The sequence below is a fragment of the Eretmochelys imbricata genome, chromosome 3 (assembly GCF_965152235.1).
Source record: "Eretmochelys imbricata isolate rEreImb1 chromosome 3, rEreImb1.hap1, whole genome shotgun sequence".
NCBI lineage: Eukaryota > Metazoa > Chordata > Testudines > Cheloniidae > Eretmochelys > Eretmochelys imbricata.
The window spans coordinates 77,067,172-77,089,454 of record NC_135574.1 but is presented as its reverse complement, the minus strand read 5'-3'; the positions used below and the strand labels follow the sequence as shown (position 1 = coordinate 77,089,454).

The 22,283-nt window shown below is 40.9% G+C and overlaps 1 protein-coding gene across 4 annotated transcripts in view; it reads left to right on the top strand.

The window, feature by feature from the left end:
• ASCC3 (activating signal cointegrator 1 complex subunit 3) overlaps positions 1 to 22,283 on the top strand; it is a 524,193-nt gene that overhangs the window by 24,477 nt on the left and 477,433 nt on the right. For 3 of the 4 annotated variants that reach the window (XM_077812868.1, XM_077812866.1, XM_077812869.1), the window contains exons 3-4: positions 4,308 to 4,458; positions 10,369 to 10,952. In XM_077812868.1, coding sequence (XP_077668994.1) covers positions 4,308 to 4,458; positions 10,369 to 10,952 — 735 coding nt within the window. The remainder of the gene's footprint in view (positions 1 to 4,307; positions 4,459 to 10,368; positions 10,953 to 22,283) is intronic. The other variant, XM_077812867.1, reaches the window with a different exon arrangement.

Below are 22,283 nucleotides of genomic sequence, written 5' to 3'. Positions count from 1 at the left end.
GTTTTGAGGCACTTGGGGTTACAGGACAGGCAGTGACACACCCCCTCACTGGTCTGCATTGCACCCCACAGTGTGACACTGCCTCATGCTGAATTTTTTTTTTGCAAAGTTTTAGCAAAAATGGTTCAGTCCATTTGAAAATTGGGACTAAAGAAAGACATTGATTTGCTCATAATAATAATCTGGTTCGAAGAAGTTATTTTGAGAAGCTCTAACACCTCCAGGCTTTGGAGCAGGCACTTGACATTTGGAAGGGGGTTCGTTATGGTGTCAGGGATTTGCCTTCTACTGTTCTTGTGAAATTTGTCCAAGTTGTGGGCCTTCAAAAAAAATCTTGATTTGCACATGCTTTTTAGAGACTTATTAGAGTTCAGCAACTATATTCTCCGAAGATTACATCTGCACTGAGCATGTTCTAGAGTGGGGCTGTGGGAGCTGAGCAAGGCTTTCCTTGGAATTGCTTCTCTGGGCTGCTGTGGGGCTGATCACAGGGGCTAGAGGGTAGAGGCAAGACAGATTGGATGAGAAGCTGGGTGTGTGAGAGAAGTAGGGGACTGGGACAAGGAGCTAGGGTGGAGAAGGAATGAGGTCAGTTGAGGAGCCTGGGGTTGGGGGACTGGGACTGGATAGGGGTAAGGAGAAGACAGATTGGGAGAGGAACCAGCTTTGTGGAGTGGACTTGACTGACCGGATAAGGAGCTTGTTGTGGAGATTGTGACAATGAACTTAGTGCAGGAGAATGGGGCTGGGAGGAGAGCTTGTGGTGTATGTATGTGTGGGGACAGGGGCAGAGGCTGATGTCTGGAAGGTGAATGAGGGTGCAGTGGGAAGATGGATCAGACAAAAAGCCTTATTTTGGTCCTGTAACAGGGTGGCCTGCCCCTTTAATGAACAGGGCTGGCTGGCTCCAAGCCTCTGGCCCTTAATTGAATGCTATTAAGAAGTGAACAGGTGTTCCTTTATAAAGAACCTGTTCTCATTAAGGAGAGGTGAACAGGAAGCAGGGTCAGTGGAATGGTTTTTGGGAGAGTGTCAAGGTTCCTCCCCCACTCTGAACTCTAGGGTACAGATGTGGGGACCTGCATGAAAACCTCCTCCTAAGCTTACTTTTACCAGCTTAGGTTAAAACTTCCCCAAGGTACAAATTAATTTTATCCTTTGTCCTTGGAATATCCACTGCCACCACCAAACTCTAACTGGGTTTACTGGGAAACGTAGTTTGGACACGTCTTTCCCCCCAAAATCTTCCCACCCCTTGCACCCCACTTCCTGGGAAAGGTTTGGTAAAAATCCTCACCAATTTGCATAGGTGACCACAGACCCAAACCCTTGGATCTGAGAACAATGAAAAAGCATTCAGTTTTCTTACAAGAAGACTTTTAATAGAAATAGAAGTAAATAGAGGTAAAGGAATCACCTCTGTAAAATCAGGGTGGTAGATACCTTACAGGGTAATTAGATTCAAAACATAGAGAATCCCTCTAGGCAAAACCTTAAGTTACAAAAAAGACACACAGACAGAAATAGTCATTCTATTCAGCACAGTTCTTTTCTCAGCCATTTAAAGAAATCATAATCTAACGCATACCTAGCTAGATTACTTACTAAAAGTTCTAAGACTCCATTCCTGTTTTATCCCCGGCAAAAGCAGCATACCGACAGACACAGACCCTTTGTTTCTCTCCCTCCTCCCAGCTTTTGAAAGTATCGTGTCTCCTCATTGGTCATTTTGGTCAGGTGCCAGCGAGGTTACCTTTAGCTTCTTAACCCTTTACAGGTGAGAGGATTTTTCCTCTGGCCAGGAGGGATTTTAAAGGGGTTTACCCTTCCCTTTACATTTATGACAGAGAGGCTGCCAGAGTCCCCTGGGAGGGGAGGCAATGGGAACCTGCTGGCCAAAAGAGGCTCTAGGGAGAAAGCCCTGGAAGGTGGTGCATGGTTAAAACATCAAGTAAGGACTCTGCAGAGCCTGGGAGTATTGGCAAAGAATGTGCAGAAGAGGTGCCCAGAAAGGGGGGCAAATCTATATTTTCTTGTGTTTAGTAAGAACTTACTCTGAACATTATTGAAGGTCAGCATGGGAGAGGAGCCTTGGTGTTGGCAGAGAGCCTACATTTCTGAGTCTGTTGGACATTGTCAGCTTGGACTCTGAGGAGTTTATCTTTGGATTTGGAATATTTTGTGTTTTAATAAATGAGCTCGAACAAAGGTGTTACTGAAACAGAGACTTTGAAGTCCCTCTTCAAGATTCAGAAGAGGGGGAAAACTGAGGCAGAGCAATGCAACGCCAGGTCTCGCTGCGAGAGGGTGTTCCAGGCAGTGCGTTTTGTAACAGGCCCATTTGTGTATTCTGATACAGTCTTTAATTATGTGGTCACATAATCTCTCCCCTGACCCCCCAAGACCCTTGCTTCATTTAATGTAGAGGATGGGTCTGCTCTGGGGGTGAATAAGGGTTGTAATGAAAGAGGCAGTTGTAGGATCCCACCTCATTGGTTGCAGAAGTTGGAAGATGTGTAGCAAATGAGGCAGGGAACTGCAGGAAGAGAAGGGATGGTCTCATGGTTAAGACAATTGAATGCTTCCCCTGAATTCCTATATGAAGCTAGGCAAGTCACTTAAGCCAAACTTTTCACAAGCGGTCACTGTGTTTTCTTCACGTTCTGGTTGGCAAATGTGAGATTCCAAGGATCTGATTTGTGGACGTGTGGAGCACTTACAGGTGCAACTGAAGTCAAAAGCAGCTGTGATTTGATTATATAAAATGCTTTATTATGCTAAGTACTCAGAAAAATCAGGTTCCAGGCATCTCAAATTGGAGACACAAAACTAATAGAAACTTTAGACCTTAATCTCACTGTGCCTCAGTCACCCATCTGTAAAATGGGGATATTAATAGCCCTTCTCATCACAAGAATACTGAGAAACTAAATTCAATAATACTGTGAAGAACTCTCATACTATAGTGATGAGTACTATAGAAGAGCTTATCTGTCTTCCGAGCAGAGTTTGAATAATGTGCATTAAAAAGGTCTTAGCACCACATATTGAACAAAGAGAATTTAAAAAAAAAAAAAGGGGGGCAGCTCATTAGGTGAGCACCATCCATCCTGGGCGCTGAATAAGGAAAGTTCCTTTGGGAAATTATAAATAGTCTTTAATTACATGATCACATACTATCACCATATATGCGCACAAGGAGGCCAAATTAGTTTGGGACTTCCAAACTTTTTGAATGCTTGACTTTGCAACCGTAATGTTCTCTTAACATAGCTTTTTAATCGAAAAATATTAGTGAATGATGTAGAGAGGCTAATCTGGTGTTGCTCGTCATTTTCTCATTTTGTGTGTATGTGAGGGAGTGGGGTTCAGACCCAGTGTTGGTGGCTGGGTAGTAGGAACAACACAGCCAGTTTCTGACATGAGGCTGTTTGGGTTTAGAACAGGTAAGTATCACTCAAATAGGAAGGGAAAGGACTGAATATTTACACTTTGGGCCATTTCAATGGGAATGCGTACCATGGGGAAAGTGGATGTGTTAGGTTGCTTCATGTATGCAGTAAAGAACTGCATCCGCACTAACTGGAAAAATAGTTATAAGAATACAGGAAGAACGGCTAGTATTTACATTCAGAATCCCATCTTGTATCTTAAAATGTCAGATAAAACCTTTATCTACAACATATAATAAACCTTTATCTACAACATATAATAAACCTTTGGAATTTACTGAACTTAGATATTTGAGGCAAATAATGTTAGTAAGATTTTAAAGCTTAGAACACTCTACTGGTATGAAGAAGTCTAAAAACTGCTGTAACAATATGGTCATTGATCCTTCTGCTTCAAGGTATAAACTGACCAGCTGGGGTCAGTAAGGAATTTCCTTTTACGGTATGAAATTGCATGATCAGGAGAATTATTTCATGCCCTCTTGAAGCATTTGGCTTTGGTTATTGTTAGAAATTCAATAGATGAACCGTGGTCTGTTTAGGTGTGTGTGTTCTTATGCCTATCATCCTCTTAAACAGCTTGGGGCTTTTTGGTAACATCTTACTATTCCCCCTTTGTCTGTTCTTTTTAAAAATATGTGGTGTATCAATGTGACTGCTTAATATGTGATGCATTCCATACTCCAGTAAGTACATTTTCAAGGATAAAAGCATAATTCTTGTAGGGAAACTGTATAAAACAAGGACAGGCTCCGCAGCTCCAATTAGCCTTTGTTTTTACGAACTGCATGTTAATTCCAAACAAAATGCACATTTCTAACATTTATTTTCTCTGATTAATCTGTTCTTTTTCAGAATAAAAGATCAAAATTACATAAACAGTTAATGAGCTCCGAGCTTACATGGAAGAAGATAGTAAAATTTGTTGAAGACAGTTTGGACAAGAAAGAACAGCAGTCTGTATCTGGAGATTTAAGAACTATATTACAGGCTGCAAAACAAATAGGTAAGTCTTAATTTGTTAGTAATCTAATACCATCAGCCTGAAAACCAAATTTTAAGTTGATATGTTTTGTACTCTTCAGTTCTTCCCTCAGATATACCCTGGAAACTAAAGCTAGTCTCAGTTACACATGCATATCTAAGGTTGGAATTGGGGCCTCAGGATGTCTTTTAACTTTGATTTAATTTTCCATTTTCTGGAATTGTTGCTTCTCCTATTGTTAGTGCTGTCTCTTACTTCTCTTTAATCAACCTCCAATAATTAAAAGTTGCTACAGTTACTTTTGGCACATCAACAAGTGGAGAAGAGAACAAGTCTGGTGGTATCTACTTCAGTGCAGAAATAGTTGTAATATTAGAGAATGGATTTTTTAACAACTTTGTCATTCTGAAACTAGGTACTTAGGAAACAAGAGACCGAGAAGAAGCCTCTAGCCTCTCCACCCCTTTTACCAGTATAGGGGACGGAGTGGAGTTACTGTTTTTAGTTTTTGTTGTTTTTTTTTGTTTTTTTTTAAAAAGCGGTGGGGTGGGGGAGAGGAATTTCCCAGTCTGTCAAAATGAAAATATTTCAAAAATTTTGAATATTTTTCAATAAACAAAACTTTGTGAGAAAAAATATGTGGGAAAAATTTGTTTTCAACAAAACCCTATTTTTTAAAAAAAACTTTTTGTTGAAAAAATTTCAGTTAGCATTATTAGTGGGGTTGAGCCCCATTAGCTCCTAGTCACCCCTTATCAGCACGAGGGTCAAGGAGATGTTTTTGTAGGTTTGTTTCAGTCATAGTTGATGCTTGGCTAAGGATTATCTCCTTGAGTTTGATGGGGGTAAGCTTAAATTTTCCTGTATTCTTTCCTCGTTACTGTTTCAGAAATCTCAAACAGCAGCCACAGGGTAAATATGACTGGTGGGGCTTAAGCTACGTAAATCTGTTATGTGTAAATATGGCAGCCTATCACCTTGGTAGTCCTATGGGATCCGAGTCGTACATCCTTGCACGTGACTGCCTGAATGACATCTGCAGAAAGAAACTGCTTTTCTGTGGTTTGAGACATTTTGCTCCAAAGAAGAAAACCCTTGGCCAGGCTGACATACAAAGTGACTTTCTGTCTGGGAAGCAATGTCAGTTTTTGCCAGTATCCTCTGAGTCCAGCTATACTGGGCTATTTACTTTATCAGAAATTGATGTCAGGTATCAGTGGCGTAGCGAGGATGGGAACACGGGTCGGCCCCGACTTGGAGTGGGCAGACAATGGTGGGGGTAGGAGTGATCAGGGCCACTTTCCCCTCCTTCAGCCAGCCCTGTGAGGGGAGGAATGACACGCTGGCCAGGGCCCCCAGAAAATTGGGGGGGACCTGTAAAAATGTGCTCCCCCCACCTGGTGCTTAAGGCTTGCTCCGCTTCACCTGCCTGGTGCTCCCGCTGGGGAATGGGGCTTGCCCTGCTCCGCCTGCCTGGTGCACCAGCGGGAGAGTGGGGGGTGGGGCCTTGCAAGCCTCCGCGCCCCGCTCTCTGACAGGAGCGCTTGGCGGGCAGTGGGAGCTGGGCAAGCCCCCGCGCCCCGCTCCGTGGCTGGAGCACTGGAGCTGGGCAAGCCCCCCTGCCACGACCCCGCTCCCCAGCTGGAGCACCGGGTCAGAGGAGTGGGGCGGGAGCAGAGCTGGGGCTGTGGGGTGGGTCTGGATGCTAAGTGGTGGGCTGCAGGTATACCTTTATTAAGCTAAGGGACAGAGCTCGTAGCTATTCCACGGTTCCCGCAGTCTCTGCTGCCCATTGGAATTCGGGGTTCAGCTCCCAATTTCTGATGGGGCAAAAACATTGTCGCGGGTGGTTTTGGGTACATGTAATCAGACCTCTCCCTGCTCCGTGAAAGCAATGGCGGACAATCATTTTGCGCCTTTTTTCCTGGGTTACCCATGCAGACGCCATACCACGATAAGCATGGAGCCCACTCAGCTCACCGTACATCTCCTGGCTGCTGCTGGCGGACGTGGTACTGCATTGCTACACAGCAGCAGCTCCTTGCCTTCACGGCAGACGGTGCAGTAGGACTGATAGCCGTCGTATGTCTCCTGGGTGCTCCTGGCAGACCTCAGTGAGGTAGATTGGGGCTCCTGGACAGACATGGCTATCCTCATCTTCGATGACCGAATGGGAGCCAGAGGTCATTTTCTTCTTTAAGTTTTGTCTCATGGAGATTCAGTCCTTCCTGGAATATCATGCGAGCTGGAGGCTTCTGCCTCAGGCTGCTCTCCCAGCCGGCAGCACCGTGCAGTCGCACCTACCACAGCCTACTCCTTGCTCCCATGGCTCATGAAGCCTGGACAGTAGTAAGGAGCAGTTCAACTATAGGCTGAGCAAGTTCAGAATGGTGGTAGAATGTGCCTTTGGATGTTCAAAAGTTTGCTGGCGCTGTTTGCTGGCTAGGTCAGACCTCAGCGCAACCAACATTCCCATTGTTATTGCTACTTGCTGTGTGCTCCATAATATCTGTGAGAGTAAGGGGGAGACATTTATGGCAGGGTGGGAAGTTGAGGCAAATCGCCTGGCGTCCAATTTTGAGCAGCCAGACACCAGGGCAGTTAGGAGAGCACAGCAAGGTGCGCTGAATATCAGAGAGGCTTTGAAAACCAGTTTCATGACTGGCCAGGCTTCGGTGTGACAGTTGTGTGTGTTTCTCCTTGATGCAAACCCACCCTCTTTGTTGATTTTAATTCCCTGTAAGCCAACCACCCTCCCCCCTTCGAAATAAAGTAACTGTTGTTTTGAAACCTTGCATTCTTTCTGTATTAATTTAAAAAAAAAAAAGAGAGATAAAGGACAAGGTAGCCTGGGTGGGGTGGGGGAGGAGGGAAGGACAAAGCCACATTGCTTATTGTAGCCACGCTAAAAATCAAACTTTTTGAATGACAGCCTTCTGTTGCTTGGGCCATCCTCTGGAGTGGAGTGGCTGGGTGCCTGGAGCCTCCTCAACACCCCCCTACACGTTCTTGTGGATGCAGCGGGGGTCTGTGCTCTTGTTGGCTTTCCTGCAGCTCCAACAGATGCTTCATCATGTCCGTTTGCTCCCCCATTAGCCTCAGCATCGTGTCCTGCCTCTGCTCTTCACGCTCACTTAATTCTTTCCTGGCCTCTGTCACTTAATGTCTCCATGTATTAAGCTGTGCCCTGTCAGTGCTGGAGGACTGCATGAGCTCGGAAAATGTCATCAAGTGCGGTTTTTTTGCCTTCTAATCTGCGATAACCTCAGGGACGGAGATGATAGGGGGAGCATAGAAACATTCTATGCTCTACGATGCTGGGGGGGACTGCATGGTCACCTGTGCTGCTGAGTTTGCCACGCTGACCAAACAGGAAATTAAATTCAAAAGTTCCTGGGGCTTTTCCTGTGTACCTGGCTAGTGCATCAGAGTTCTAAGTGCTACACAGAGTGGTCACAATGGAGCACTCTGGGATAGCTCCTGGAGGCCAATACCGTCGATTTGTGTCCACACTACCCCAAATTTGACCCAGCAAGGTCAATTTTAGGGCTACTCCCCTTGTTGGGAGGAGTACAGAAGTCAATTTTAAGAGCCCTTTTGGTCGACGGAACAGGGTTGGTTGTGTGGACGCTGTCATTTTTAAATCGACCTAACTCAGCTAAATTTGACCTAACCCCGTAGTGTAGACCAGGCCTTAGATAAAATAAATCAGAAACATGTTCCCCAATTTTTGCAACATAAATGAGTAGTGGAACTTGTTAAATCTAGCCATCTTATTGAATTAAATTTACCTTATTAAACAACAAGAATGATTTAAATAACTTTTTAAATTACTTTGAAGTTACTTTGAACATTAGTAATCTTGCTTGTTTTGAATATTCATTACTCAGTTGTGGCCTGATGTTTCCAAAGGCGCCGAGTACCATTGACTTCAAGGTTTCTTAGCATCTTCTAAAACTACTCCGTTAAATCCTTGTGCAGAAAATCAATTTATTTGTAATTACTTTCTTCTTATATTTGATGAAGAATATTTTAAATCCTGGCTATTCGGCTCTATATACACTATAACAATTTCTTTGTGTGAACAGATGGTGACATCACAGAACTAGTTATTGAGTCGTCTTCATCATCCCAATTCTTGAGGTTTTTTGTCTTCATGTCCAGTGCTTTTCTGAGGAGGAAGTGAAGTTAAAAGTTGATGTACTCAGATCTCAGAATTAATATGATTGAAACCTGTTGGAATTCCTAAGGATATTTTCTCAATATTTTGGTGCTGATTAGATTAACTCAGGTTTCATTGCTTAGAGAGCAAAGAGAGATCTAGTTTATTCTATCCTAGGTATAGAAACAAGTTCAGGCTGGCCTGCTACTGTGCTTTAAACTCAACACCAATGTCTTCAGTCAGGCATAGGTGCTATCACTTACAGTTAGCCAATCATCAGCATTCAGAGTTGTCTTAGAAATATTTAATCAGAACTAACTCGCACTGTGACTGACAGCATTATTTGTTCTACTGGGGTACAAAGAAGTAATTGCTCTCTAGCCTATGAACGAAAAACCTGAAACTTTTCAAAGATGTAGAGCAGCATCATATTCTTGGTGACTTTAAGGAATATGATTTGTACTTAAGCATGAATATTTGAGGAGGTGTTGGTGGATGGATTTTTTTTGTCATTGGATTCCTGGGATATCTGTGTCTAGTAATGAAACACTTTAAAAAGGATTAAAAGTAACCAGGGAGCAGCTACATTAGAAACTATGTAATTAAATTCATTGTTTGCCCTTTTGCTTCCCAAAGCGCCAGATATATTAAAGCTAATTTAGTACAAAAGATTTTTTGGGTTTCTTTGTTTTTTGTTTTTATCCCAGAACAGCAGTAAGCAAATAAACAAAACTTAGGGGTATACAGTGTCTGTCAAAATTACATATTTCATAATTTCGCTATAAATGAGTATATTTACGTATTACTTGTAAAAAGAGACAAAACAAGAACAAGGCAAATGAAATAATCATCATCAGAACGAGCAACAACTAAGTTAAAGGTTCTCTTGGCATTTGGTTCCCAAGAAGCTCTTCTTGACTCTGATTTATAAATATAGATGGTAAAATTAATATTCTTTATGCTTTTGTTGATTTGAGCACACTGTAAATTTCTGTTTCTGTCCATAGAAAAATATCTGTATCCAGCATTAACTGATACAGATAAACATGATGTTGCATTAGTTCTAAAACTAGAATGTATGTATTGTACAGTATGCAGTAAATTCCTAATGGCTGAATCGAGCTAGGGTAGCAGAGAAGAGCTTTGTCTTTGTCTTGTGTTCTAAAGTAAATTAGAACATTCAGTCAGGTTACTTGATTTACATTCTCAACACTTCTCCAATTTTTAAAAAACGTTGGTTTGTACAAAGAATATTGATGGTGTGAAAATAGGTTTATTTTTTTTAAGTTCATATAGGACAGTGGTTCTCAAACTAGGGCCGCCGCTTGTTCAGGGAAAGCCCCTGATGGGCCGGGCCGGTTAGTTTACCTGCTGCGTCCTCAGGTTCGGCCGATAGCGGCTCCCACTGGCCACTGTTCGCCGTCGCAGGCCAATGAGGGCTTTCCCTGAACAAGCAGCGGCCCTAGTTCGAGAACCACTGATACAGGGTATCAAAATGATAGACATAGAAATCTTTAATAAATAAAAGTACAACTAAAAAGAGTAAAATCTAGATGCTTTATTATTACAACACCTTTTCTAACTGTAAAACCCTGCAACAACTTACTCTTATTGTTTTATTCTTAGATTAAAGATTCATGTCACTCTAATTGCTCATATGGCACTATTTGGAGCAACAAATTGAATACATTTATGTGATAGGCAGTAAAAGAGAATTATTGTAGTTGTTAGAATTTAGGTAGTGAAGTTTCTTTTGTTTTTGTGCACAGTAGGAACTGAAAATGGACAAGAGGCAATTGAAAGTGGAGCTGTTTTTCTCTTTAAGACGTTTCACATGAAGGAATGCGTTGGTCATGAAGAAACAAAAGCAATCAGGCAGACGTTTGGGCCCTTTCCATCGTCGTCTGCTACTGCCGCCTGTAGTGCCACGTGCCGGATTGCTTCTTACTTCACTGAAGAACAGCTTACTGCACTTATACAGATTGCTGAAGAGCAAAATGGTGATAACAGAGTATTCTTTGGTAAAAATATAGTATTTTCATTTGACATGCATGACCTGGATCACTCTGAAGAACTGCCAATAAATGGTGAGGCTGCTGAACAGAAAACTATAAGCTTAGATTACAACAAATTTCTGAATAACCATTTGGAACACTTCCAGAATTGCTATGGCGATAACTCTGATCACAAGTCCTTGGAAAAAGTGGATGATTCTTTTCTGTGGTATGAGGTTGGGAAGTTTCTAAATGAATCACTAAAAGGAACCCCTGGAGAACCAACAACAGATGATCTCTGCTGCACTTTATATGAGATGCTTGCGTCTAGTAAAAGTGGTGACGAACTTCAGAATGAGGTACAGTAGTTATATTCGTAATACTGTAATAGAATTTATTTAAAGTGACACAGATATCAAACTTTCCTTTTTTACTCATTATTTCAAGTTTTCCACATACAAAAAAAAGATGTCCACTTGGCATTAACGGGCTAGAGACAAGTTTCTTCTTGAAGGTAAAAGGCAGTGACTATTCTGGTAGCTTTCGAGACGTGGCATATTGCTAAAGCTATAGTCACAGCTGTTAAGGGGCAATAGCTGAGTTGAGTGATATCAATGTTTTTGTCTTTGTGCTAATAAAAATGAAATCACAATATCTTAAATCACTATACATGAGTCTGTATAATGGTTTAAGATATTGCAGTGCACTGGGGCAGAAAGAAATCATTGTATAAATGTTTTTTTTTGTTTATATAGGGAGACAGTTTTCTTTTGGTCACTGTTGTATTGACTTCGATGGAATATATGGGCAGATGGCATTAACATAACACAATGTCCAATGTTAAACCGTATTCAGGTCTGTGATTTGGTGTACAGAGACCTCGGACTGCTTAGTACCATGGCAAACACATCACTGAACATCCTTTTTAACTTTTATTAAAGATGAAAAAAAAAGGAAAAAACTTAACACTTTTATTTTAAACATTTGAAATGTTTTATTTAATTATTATAACATCCCTTGTTCCTTTCCCTTTAGCTGGAGAAAATGTTTAGAAGGAAAACCCCCTTGTCCAGTCTCTTAAATGGTACCAAATATGGCAATAACTGTCATTTTTTGGGGAAAAAAGAACCTAGTTAAGAATGGGCTGGAGCTGTTCTTGTAGCTGTTGTTAAAGTCAGATCCCATGTGGTGGCTGAGATTTTAGCTGGAGCTGGTAGCAATGTTACCTGGGCCCCCCTTTTTGGCCCAGTCTGGTCAGGACATCTCAGGATTAGGATGATGTGGGGTTGGGGTCCCAAGAGACAGTGGGGGTGTAATGGTGAAGCTTTCTTCACTAGCCTATGTCTGTTTGTTTTTTATTTTTCCCCAACAGTCTTTTTCTTTAAGGACCTAAAAGAGGAGTGATGGGTGGAATAGCCCATTTTGTCATGTCCAGCAATTGGACCTAATATTCAACAAACCAATTTAGGTTCATTAATTTTTGGACCCACATTTTTTGTTTACAAAACATGATTTTAACTTTGGGTTATATTAACAGGCTTTTTTTTGTTTGGATTAATGTAGAGTTTTTGTCTGGCTTTTTTGCACCTATTCCCTTTACATTTGTTATAGGTTATTGTGACATTTTGTGAACTTGCACTTACTTTTTACAGTTGAACTTACGATTAGGGTAAATCTGTAGGCCCTGTTATATCACCCTGTTTTTTTTATGGCGGATGCCGTACTGTTCCCCGTGGCTGACGTGTCTACTTACACAGTCTTGTTAGGAAGCAACTGTTTGAGATGAGAGGTCGAATTTTTATTATCTTTAAAGATCTTGTTTAACTTCCAAATGTTCATTAATTTTAAAGTGCAGTTATACTTTCTAGCTACACTTTAAAAAAATCATTTAGTACTTTTAAATGTGGAAAAAATTACCTTTTAATTATTTTTCTGCATTAGTGGTCACACTTCCTGTTGCAGACCCTCTTTTTGCTGCTGATGCAGGAGAGAGATCTGCTTTGAGGTGGAAGTAGGGGCAGGTAGCTCTGCAGAAAGACCCATTATAAATCTGCTACCTATTTCCGCCTTTAGAAAGTGGTCCAGGAACTGGTGGAAGCTAGTAGGATGAAGGAGTGACTCTTTCAGAAGTAGGACAGGGGACCAGGGGCGGCCCTAGACTAGCTACTAGCAACTGGCTCTCTAGGCGAACCTTGCAATTGGCGGCCCCACCCCCAAACCTCAAGGGTAGATCTAGGCTGACACGAAATTTTCAGAATAGATTTGTACACGTGTCATAAATATAAAGGGAAGGGTAAACCCCTTTGAAATCCCTCCTGGCCAGGGGAAAGCTCCTCTCACCTGTAAAGGGTTAAGAAGCTAAAGGTAACCTTGCTGGCACCTGACCAAAATGACCAATGAGGAGACAAGATACTTTCAAAAGCTGGGAGGAGGGAGAGAAACAAAGGGTCTTTGTGTCTGTCTATATGCTGGTTTCTGCCAGGGATAGACCAGGAATGGAGTCTTAGAACTTTTAGTAAGTAATCTAGCTAGGTATGTGTTAGATTATGATTTCTTTAAATGGCTGAGAAAAGAATTGTGCTGAATAGAATAACTATTTCTGTCTGTGTATCTTTTTTGTAACTTAAGGTTTTGCCTAGAGGGGTTCTCTATGTTTTTGAATATAATTACCCTGTAAGATATCTACCATCCTGATTTTACAGGGGGGATTTCTTTATTTCTATTTACTTCTATTTTTATTAAAAGTCTTCTTGTAAGAAAACTGAATGCTTTTTCATTGTTCTCAGATCCAAGGGTTTGGGTCTGTGGTCACCTATGCAAATTGGTGAGGCTTTTTATCCAACATTTCCCAGGAAAGGGGGGGGGGGTGCAAGTGTTGGGAGGATTGTTCATTGTTCTTAAGATCCAAGGGTCTGGGTCTGTAGTCACCTAGGCAAATTGGTGAGGCTTTTTACCAAACCTTGTCCAGGAAGTGGGGTGCAAGGTTTTGGGAAGTATTTTGGGGGAAAGGACGCGTCCAAACAGCTCTTCCCCAGTAACCAGTATTAGTTTGGTGGTGGTAGCGGCCAGTCCAAGGACAACGGGGGGAATATTTTGTACCTTGGGGAAGTTTTGACCTAAGCTGGTAAAGATAAGCTTAGGAGGTTTTTCATGCAGGTCCCCACATCTGTACCCTAGAGTTCAGAGTGGGGGAGGAACCTTGACAACATGAGAGCTAGATGATGTATCAGTCAGATTTCAAATAAAAATGCATTAAAAATGTTTATAAATTTTTTTATTACAAATCCCAAATCATCCATTACGCTAGCCTGCTTTAACTGCCATTACCACCACATCCAATATAGAAAGAAATAAGAAAACTCTTCAGTGAATTTTAACCTGTATTTACAAAACATTCAGAATAAAAAACATTTTGTGCTCTTAAAACATGACTTTTCTTGCTTTAAGTTTTGAAAATTCAGTCACTAGTTCTTTTAGATCCAGTTTTCCAGCTATTTCATGGTCTGTTGACATTGTGGCAAGTCCAACAAGTCTCTCTTGCACCATTGTTGAACGCAGATATTTTTTATCAATTTTAACTTTAAGAGGCTACGTTTCCCACTAGCTATGGAAACTGGCAAAGTTAAAAGAATGTGTAGAGCTATAAAAATATTTGGAAAACTGTCAGTTCATTTTCACGAACAAACTTGAGTACTTCTTCAGGAGTGGAATGTTTCTTAAGTCGTCTTGAAAAAACCTGAAGCTCGCTACACAAATCTGTAGCATCAATGTCTTTTGAATTTTCATGAGTCAATGCCGACTCCAGTTTTATACAAAATTCTCTTATCTGTTTTGCTGTTTTCTTTTGCAAGCTGTGGATATTATATAGAAAGCCAAATACTGACTCTAGCTGCTGCATTTGTTGAATTTTTTCATCAACTGAGTGAATAGCAGTATCAACGACTGCAAAGTAGAAATTCACTTTGAACCTTTGTTTTGGGTTCTGAATGGGTGTGTCTGTCCTTCATATGAAAAGTGATGATTCTTTTGCTGAATGCGAACTGGCCCTGGTTCAAATTCTGTTGGAAAGCCTATTTCTTCAGCAAGCCTGAGAAAATCTACCAGTGGTCTTTCAAACCCTTCATCACTTCTGAATTCCTCCAGAATATTTTTAGTTTGCTGTGTTTTTTGAATAGCAGAATATATGTTCAAGTTCTTTTCCTGAAGCTGCTTACTGGTGAGGTTAACCTTGAAAGGGATATTCTACCACAAAATGAGTGAAGTCACAAATTTAAACTTGGAAAGGCCATTTGCAGGAGTTTCTGCATCTGAACGCGCCATATTGCCAGATGATCCAGTAAAGGTAGTATCATCAGAAATTTCAATTCAGGCATCATAAATATTTCCAAATTCATAGCGAAGAGGCTTCAAAGCATCAGTGCGATTCTCCCATCTTGTCTAAGTGGTTTCACAGAGAATTCACGTGGCAAGTCAGAATCTCCCAATGGCATGTTGAGCCTGAGAAAAACACGTTGCACCAGGTCAAAGAAACTGCTTGCCTCCAAACAGCATCTAGCAGCAGCATTGACAACCAAATTCAGAGAATGCGCACTACAAGGAACGAAAAAGGCCCTAGGGTTGATTTCCATTATTCTCCTTTGCACACCATTGTCTTTACTCTTCGTATTACTCTCATTATCATAGCCTTGACCACTTAAGTTTTCAACAGATAATGATGTTGTTTCAAGCTCTTGTAGAATAGTTTGTCATAAATGCTCCAGTCGTCTCCTTCAGCAGTATGAAACCCCAAAAATGTTCCTTTATGAGCACTTCAACATTATCTTCATACTGCAGACTTTTCCATATCCACAAAATGAATGATCGTCATTTGTTCAACATGACTCACGTCTGGTGTACAGTCCAGTATTATTGAGCAGAGAATTTTCTTTTCTTTCCATCCTTAGGGAAGGGAAATTCATGAACTTATTCGGGTCCATGTTCCACGAGAATTTGCCACACACTGTCATCACATCTGGGCCATAAAGCTGGGTCCCCATACTGTAACTTGTTTGTAACTTCCTCATCCTTTCTTCCTTCTACTTCATTTACTTCAATTTCTTCACGTGTCTCTGAAGGTGAATAAATTTTCTCCACTTCCATATCAGTCTGATTCTGTGAGCTGCCTTCATCTAGAAGGAAGTTTCCGTCATCTTGAGTTTCCAAACTGCTTTTCTGTGGATGTGAGCTACCCTCATCTCCAAGTAATATACCTTCATCTTGATGTTCCAAACTGCTTCCATGTGGATGTAAGCTAACCTCCTCTCCAAGTAAAATTCCTTCATCTGAATGCTGTGAACTGCTTCCATCTTTATTTGGATTAAAGAGGAGATATTTCAGGATGGATCCCTGCTGTTTTGCTTGGTCCTTTTCCTTCTCAGCCTTTCATTTACGTTACTCAGCTGCTGATCAACAGTAGACTTCTTTCATAGAATCATAGAATATCAGGGTTGGAAGGGACCTCAGGAGGTCATCTGCTCAAAGCAGGACCAATCCCCCAATTTTTGCCCTAGATCCCTAAATGGCCCCCTCAAGGATTGAAATCACAACCCTTGCTTTATCAGGCCAGTGCTCAAACTGCTGAGCTATCCCTCCCCCCCCAATTAATACTCTTTGAATGTGAGTAGTGGCTACTAACCTGGAAGAGGAAGGAGTGGGACGGGGACTAATAATGTGTCAGAAGAAAGATGAGTAGAGATGGAGAGTGGAAATGTGTCCTGTAATAGGACAGCGTTGGGTTGAGGAGACCTGGACCTGAGAAGGAGTCTGCTGAGCAAGAGAGAGCAGACACTTCAACTGGTGAAGGTGGCTTACCCATCAGAGAACACTGGTGTGGAGTACGGAGTGAATTTTGAAAGGAAAACTACCACCTCTTTTTTCCCTTTTCCAGCATAATTCTTCAGTACTTCGTTCAACTGAACCTTTTAACTTTCTTTTAGAAAATCAACATTTCAAACTACTTAAAGATCCCTCTGTAGCTTTTCTGAAAGGGAGTAGAAACACTGAAGTGGTGCCACAGAGTGTTACCTAATTTATCCATGTTTAATGCTTAAGATATTTAAGTAACGGGTTTAAAAATTCCCTTAAAACTAGCTACAGTGAAAGGGGATTGAGAAGAATAACCACCTTCCATAATAAGTCTTAATGATAATAAAGAAGTCTTGTAAATCAAGTATACAAACCAAAAGCATGCTGCTGATCTGTATGAAAATGCCATCCTCTAACTTGTTTTGCAGGGGAAAATGTTAAATTTCTTTTTCAGGAAATGTTCTTTGTCATTGTGGTTAAACTTGAATTTTGATAAGAAAAAAGACTGCTCCCTCCTCCCCCGCGTCCCCGCTTCCTTCATGAAGGTTGTTGAGCAGGAAAGAGTATCTTTCTTTAGAGTAGCATTTTGGGACTGTCGTCAGGGGGAAAAAATGTGGCATTTCCTTTCATGGATTGCAAGCAATAATCTCAAGGAAGCTTTTAAAATGTTTAATCACCTGTCTTAAAATATTTCTTAACTATTTTTAACTTCTCTCCTTGTTCTGTTCATTTCCTCCCCATTCACTCTCAAAAAACCCTTCCCTGCTTAATACAAATACTGGGTGGTTGGCAGTCACCTTTCATCACAACAGTCCCATTAATTCATTGCCCATTTTGTTGTGTTTATGTGGGGCCATTGGGACAGTTTGTAATTCAGCAGATTTTGCGAAAAGCTGGCTTACTTTGTTATATCCTCCATTAGGGCAATAATGCTTTGAAATTTATTGCTAGTTTTGGGTTGTGCTTTCATGCAGTTTTTTCATTGTAGTTGGTTGTGTTTTGATGTTTGTTTGCTACTGGCATAATCTAGTGTCTTCATGCAAATGAATCTCTGTAACTTAAAATAGTCCTTTTCTAGAACAAAGTGTGCAATAGACTTGTAACTAGCATTATTGAGATGGTGTGACAAGTGGCTGTTTCCATGTGCATGCTCTGAGGATCTTGCATTGAGGTGGGTTGATATTTGTCTGCTGAAGTCGCTGTGCTTTGTAAAATTCTCTCATCATTTATACACTGGGAAATAAGGAGTATTTGTATGAATAGTCTGGAATCCCCCACCTAAGAACAGGTTAGACAAACATCTGTCAGGGATGGTCTAAGTATACTTAATCCTGCCTCAGCACACGGGGCTGGACAAGGTGGCCTTCTGAGGTCCCTTCCAGCCCTACGTTTCTATAATTCTGTGAAATAAAATTGTGCTATTTTCTGGCTAGATTCTAATATGTCCTGTTTTCGGTGTAGTCCCTTAAGTCGCTTACAAATATATCAAATGAAAGGCATGTTTACATATCAGTTTCAACCCATAACAAGGTTTCTCTCAGCTCATAACTGTAAGAAATCTGCTTTCATTAGGTATTGCCTCACTCTTACTCTTCGAATACATACAGCAGTTATTTTCCACTATGAACAAATGTAGTCAAATTAGATTATATACATTACATTGCAGATAAATGATTTTAACATATTTCAGATTGTTGATAAGTTTGATAATGACATAACTGATAGTGACATGTAAGAAGCCAATTACCTGTATATGAGAATAGAGAGCCATTGTTATTGACATGGTACATTTGGAGTTTAGCCATGATAGCTGTGTAAATGATTTTTCTCAAGATTTAGTGTATGGTATTTTATTCTTAATATCCCATTCACACACACAGCAGCCACCATAATGGCTCTTTCAAAACAATTAATTAAATAATAGGAGTGTTTTAACAAACCTAACTTCCTTAGGATAACTGGAGAATGCTTTGCTCCAGTTAGATTTTAAAACAGAAATATTGCAAAATTACTGCATCCGCTCGTGACTTACTGAATGTTATTCCCTCAGAGATTCTTTCTCCAATTAATACTTAGAAGTTATAAGTAAAATACTGATGCTTTTGAGATTTTTTTTTTTTTGTAAATAGTCACTTCTATTGTAACACCATTAACTCGGGGACCATTACAAAATAATCTTAAAATAAAAAGACAACCATTATACTTCCTGCAATTGGTTACATGTTACAGGTACAGAGAGAAATTAAAGTGGACCCTGAAATTCAGGAGAAAAATGTGAAGAAGCAGCTTATATGAAAGTTCATTGTAAATGTTTATTGAATTCTGTTTTCCACGTTATAGCATGAAAAGAAACGTCTGAACAACTAAAACTAAGAAGCTGGAGTGTCATTCAGTATGACAGCAGACTATTCAGCATGTCACATGTATATCTAGACAAAATGTTAAACGTTATATAAAATATGAGTAGAAGGGAATTCAATGATTATGTGAAAATATCTATAATACAAAAGTATATTATCGCCACTTATTCACAATGTGTGATGTTCGTTTGTATCTAGATGAACACATGAAATTCTTACACTTTTGCCAGTCTACTAATTTTTGATTGTATGTGTATGTATAAAAATAGGTAGATACATATTTACAAGCACATAGACTTAGAATCCAAAAACTATATATATCTAATTTGCAACAGGCATATCTGTCATGAATAGACTGATTGGGCAAGTTTTTCAGTGTTATACAATGGAAAAGATAAATACGAAAAAAATGAAATGTCAGAAGAATGAAAGACTTATAAGCGAAACTTATCCTGATGTTACATATCATTAATCAGTAGATAAACAATCCCAAGGTACCTTGGTGTATTGCCTTTGAAGTTTATGGTTTTCTAACAAGATCAAAAGAAGGTTAGAGGATATACACAAGACGTGTTTTTGTTCTGTTTTTTAAAAATAACTTTTCAAGATTGCACTACTTTGTTTGCCACAGAAGACTGAGGACTGATTTATGAGCTATTTGCTGTTAGCAAATGCTTTTTAAAGTAACTTGTGTTTTTTTCCTTTCCCTTTAACACTAATATTAAGTGTATTTTCTCAGAGTCCAGAAAAATTCCATGGAGCAAGTTTACCTGGGTCTGGTGTAGGGGGAAATGTGACCTCCTCTTTGTTTTACTACTTCCCCCCACCTGAGCTCCACCCCAGCCTACATTACCTTTACATTACATTTGCGAATGATACTAAACTGGGAGGAGTGGTAGATACGCTGGAGGGCAGGGATAGGATACAGAGGGACCTAGACAAATTGGAGGATTGGGCCAAAAGAAATCTGATGAGGTTCAATAAGGATAAGTGCAGGGTCCTGCACTTAGGACGGAAGAACCCAATGCACAGCTACAGACTAGGGACCGAATGGCTAGGCAGCAGTTCTGCGGAAAAGGACCTAGAGGTGACAGTGGACGAGAAGCTGGATATGAGTCAGCAGTGTGCCCTTCTCGCCAAGAAGGCCAATGACATTTTGGGATGTATAAGTAGGGGCATAGCGAGCAGATCGAGGGACGTGATCATCCCCCTCTATTTGACATTGGTGAGGCCTCATCTGGAGTACTGTGTCCAGTTTTGGGCCCCACACTACAAGAAGGATGTGGATAAATTGGAGAGAGTCCAGCGGAGGGCAACAAAAATGATTAGGGGCCTGGAACACATGACTTATGAGGAGAGGCTGAGGGAACTGGGATTGTTTAGTCTGCAGAAGAGAAGAATGAGAGGGGATTTGATAGCTGCTTTCAACTACCTGAGAGGTGGTTCCAGAGAGGATGGTTCTAGACTATTCTCAGTGATAGAAGAGGGCAGGACAAGGAGTAATGGTCTCAAGTTGCAGTGGGGGAGGTTTAGGTTGGATATTAGGAAAAACTTTTTCACTAGGAGGGTGGTGAAACACTGGAATGCGTTACCTAGGGAGGTGGTAGAATCTCCTTCCTTAGAAGTTTTTAAGGTCAGGCTTGACAAAGCCCTGACTGGGATGATTTAATTGGGGATTGGCCCTGCTTTGAGCAGGGGGTTGGACTGGATGACCTCCTGAGGTTCCTTCCAACCCTGATGTTCTATGATTCTACCCTTGTTCCCCATTCTTCCACACATAGTGTGTTTTTTTTTTGGTCCCTGCCTGTCAACAAGGCTCTGGACAGTGTTTATTTAGAAAAACACGAACAAACAAAACTCAGTACTCTGATAAACAGACCCAGCAGTTACCCCAGTTCAAATTAAATGAACCACTGACAAAACATTTATAGCCAAAATTAATCAATATTCCCCATTCAATCCCCAATAAACTTCCACAAAACCTCTCCCCATCCCTAGGGAAGCCTTGTAGTATGTTCAAACTTGGACAACTGTGGCCCTGAGGAGGAACTGAATTTCAAAAGCCCATGGTCCTGATGAAGAATGGCCGCCTCCCTTTCTATCTCCCCCCGCCCCTCCCCCCCCCAATCTTATACTGACTGGAGCTTCAGGTAAGATGCTTCTGCTGACAGTTTACACTGAGGTATGTCACGGGGAGAGGCAGGTAGGTCCCAAGTCAGTTAGGACTTTTGAGGTCAAAACTGCTGTCTCAAAATCAAAATGGAAACCACCAGGCAGCCAGTGTCTGTTGTAGAGCAGGTTTAGAATGGACCTATCATTCATTAACTTCAACGTGAAGGTTAAGTATGCTCACAAAAAGAAACACAGCTTAAGAAGCAGGCTGCAGAATTCAGCACCAGCTGCATTTTCTGAATAGCTTTAAGTATTAATTATAGGAGCTACTGGTTGCAGCTTGGTAGTTAAAGTTGTATTCTCAAATAGGCATAAAAAGGGGTCTAAATTACCATTTTTCTCTTCCTGTAGTTGGTCTTCGTGTATGAAATTTCAAATAGTATCAGTTTTAACGTCCTTTGAATTTTCTGTGTAGCAACTGGCTTCCTGACAGCCCTCTTTCCACATAGCTTTCAGACACAACTCACATGTGGTTGAAAATCTGATTGAAGTCTGATTTTTTTTTTTTTTTAATTCCTAAAAAAAGCTTACGATTTTTAAGTCAGTTTGATTTTTGAATGCTTCAGTTTGGCAGTAGTGCTTCTGTTGGCTTCCTGTATTTCTCGTACCACAATCCCAATTTCTTTCTTTTCTTTGTATCCTAGCCCCTAAACTCTACAGAGGTAGGAGCAGAGGGAAACTGATGAGCAGAAACTCTAGACAAGTGGAATTCCAGGCTCCATTATTGAGCTGGGTCTGACAAACATCCTACGGTTAATCACAGGGGAAGCTCTGAGTCTGCTGTCAGCCATTCTGAGAATGGGGAAACAGAACGATGAAGTGAAGCAGAGATTGTGTGGCTTTGCATGTTGGTGCAATATCTCATGCTTTTAAATATTAAAAAAAAAAATTAAATCACCCTAGGAAACTAATATACAAAAGAATAACAAAACTTTGGGGTGAAGCACACAAGCCTGTTAAGAACCCAGTATACCTGACACACAAGCAAGAAAACAAAAAGTTAAGCTAACTAGCAGTACATCTCTCTCTCATTCGGCCCATGCCCCTTACCACTGGTTGGAGGATGCAAGAGATGACTGCGGAAGCATGATATTAGTGTTACAATCTAATGTATTGGTCCAAAGGTTCATCCAATGTCTGCTGATATGAGGAGGCTGGGGAAGAGGGAGCACATGGGGAGTGGGTCCCTGGCCCTGGGAGAGTGGAGGAGGAGACCAGGTGAGGATTGCAGGGGCCAGATGGGGAATGGCCCCTGATCAAAATTAATCCCTTTTTGCTCTGTTAGAGTATGTTTCTCGTAACTAGGCTAGTTTC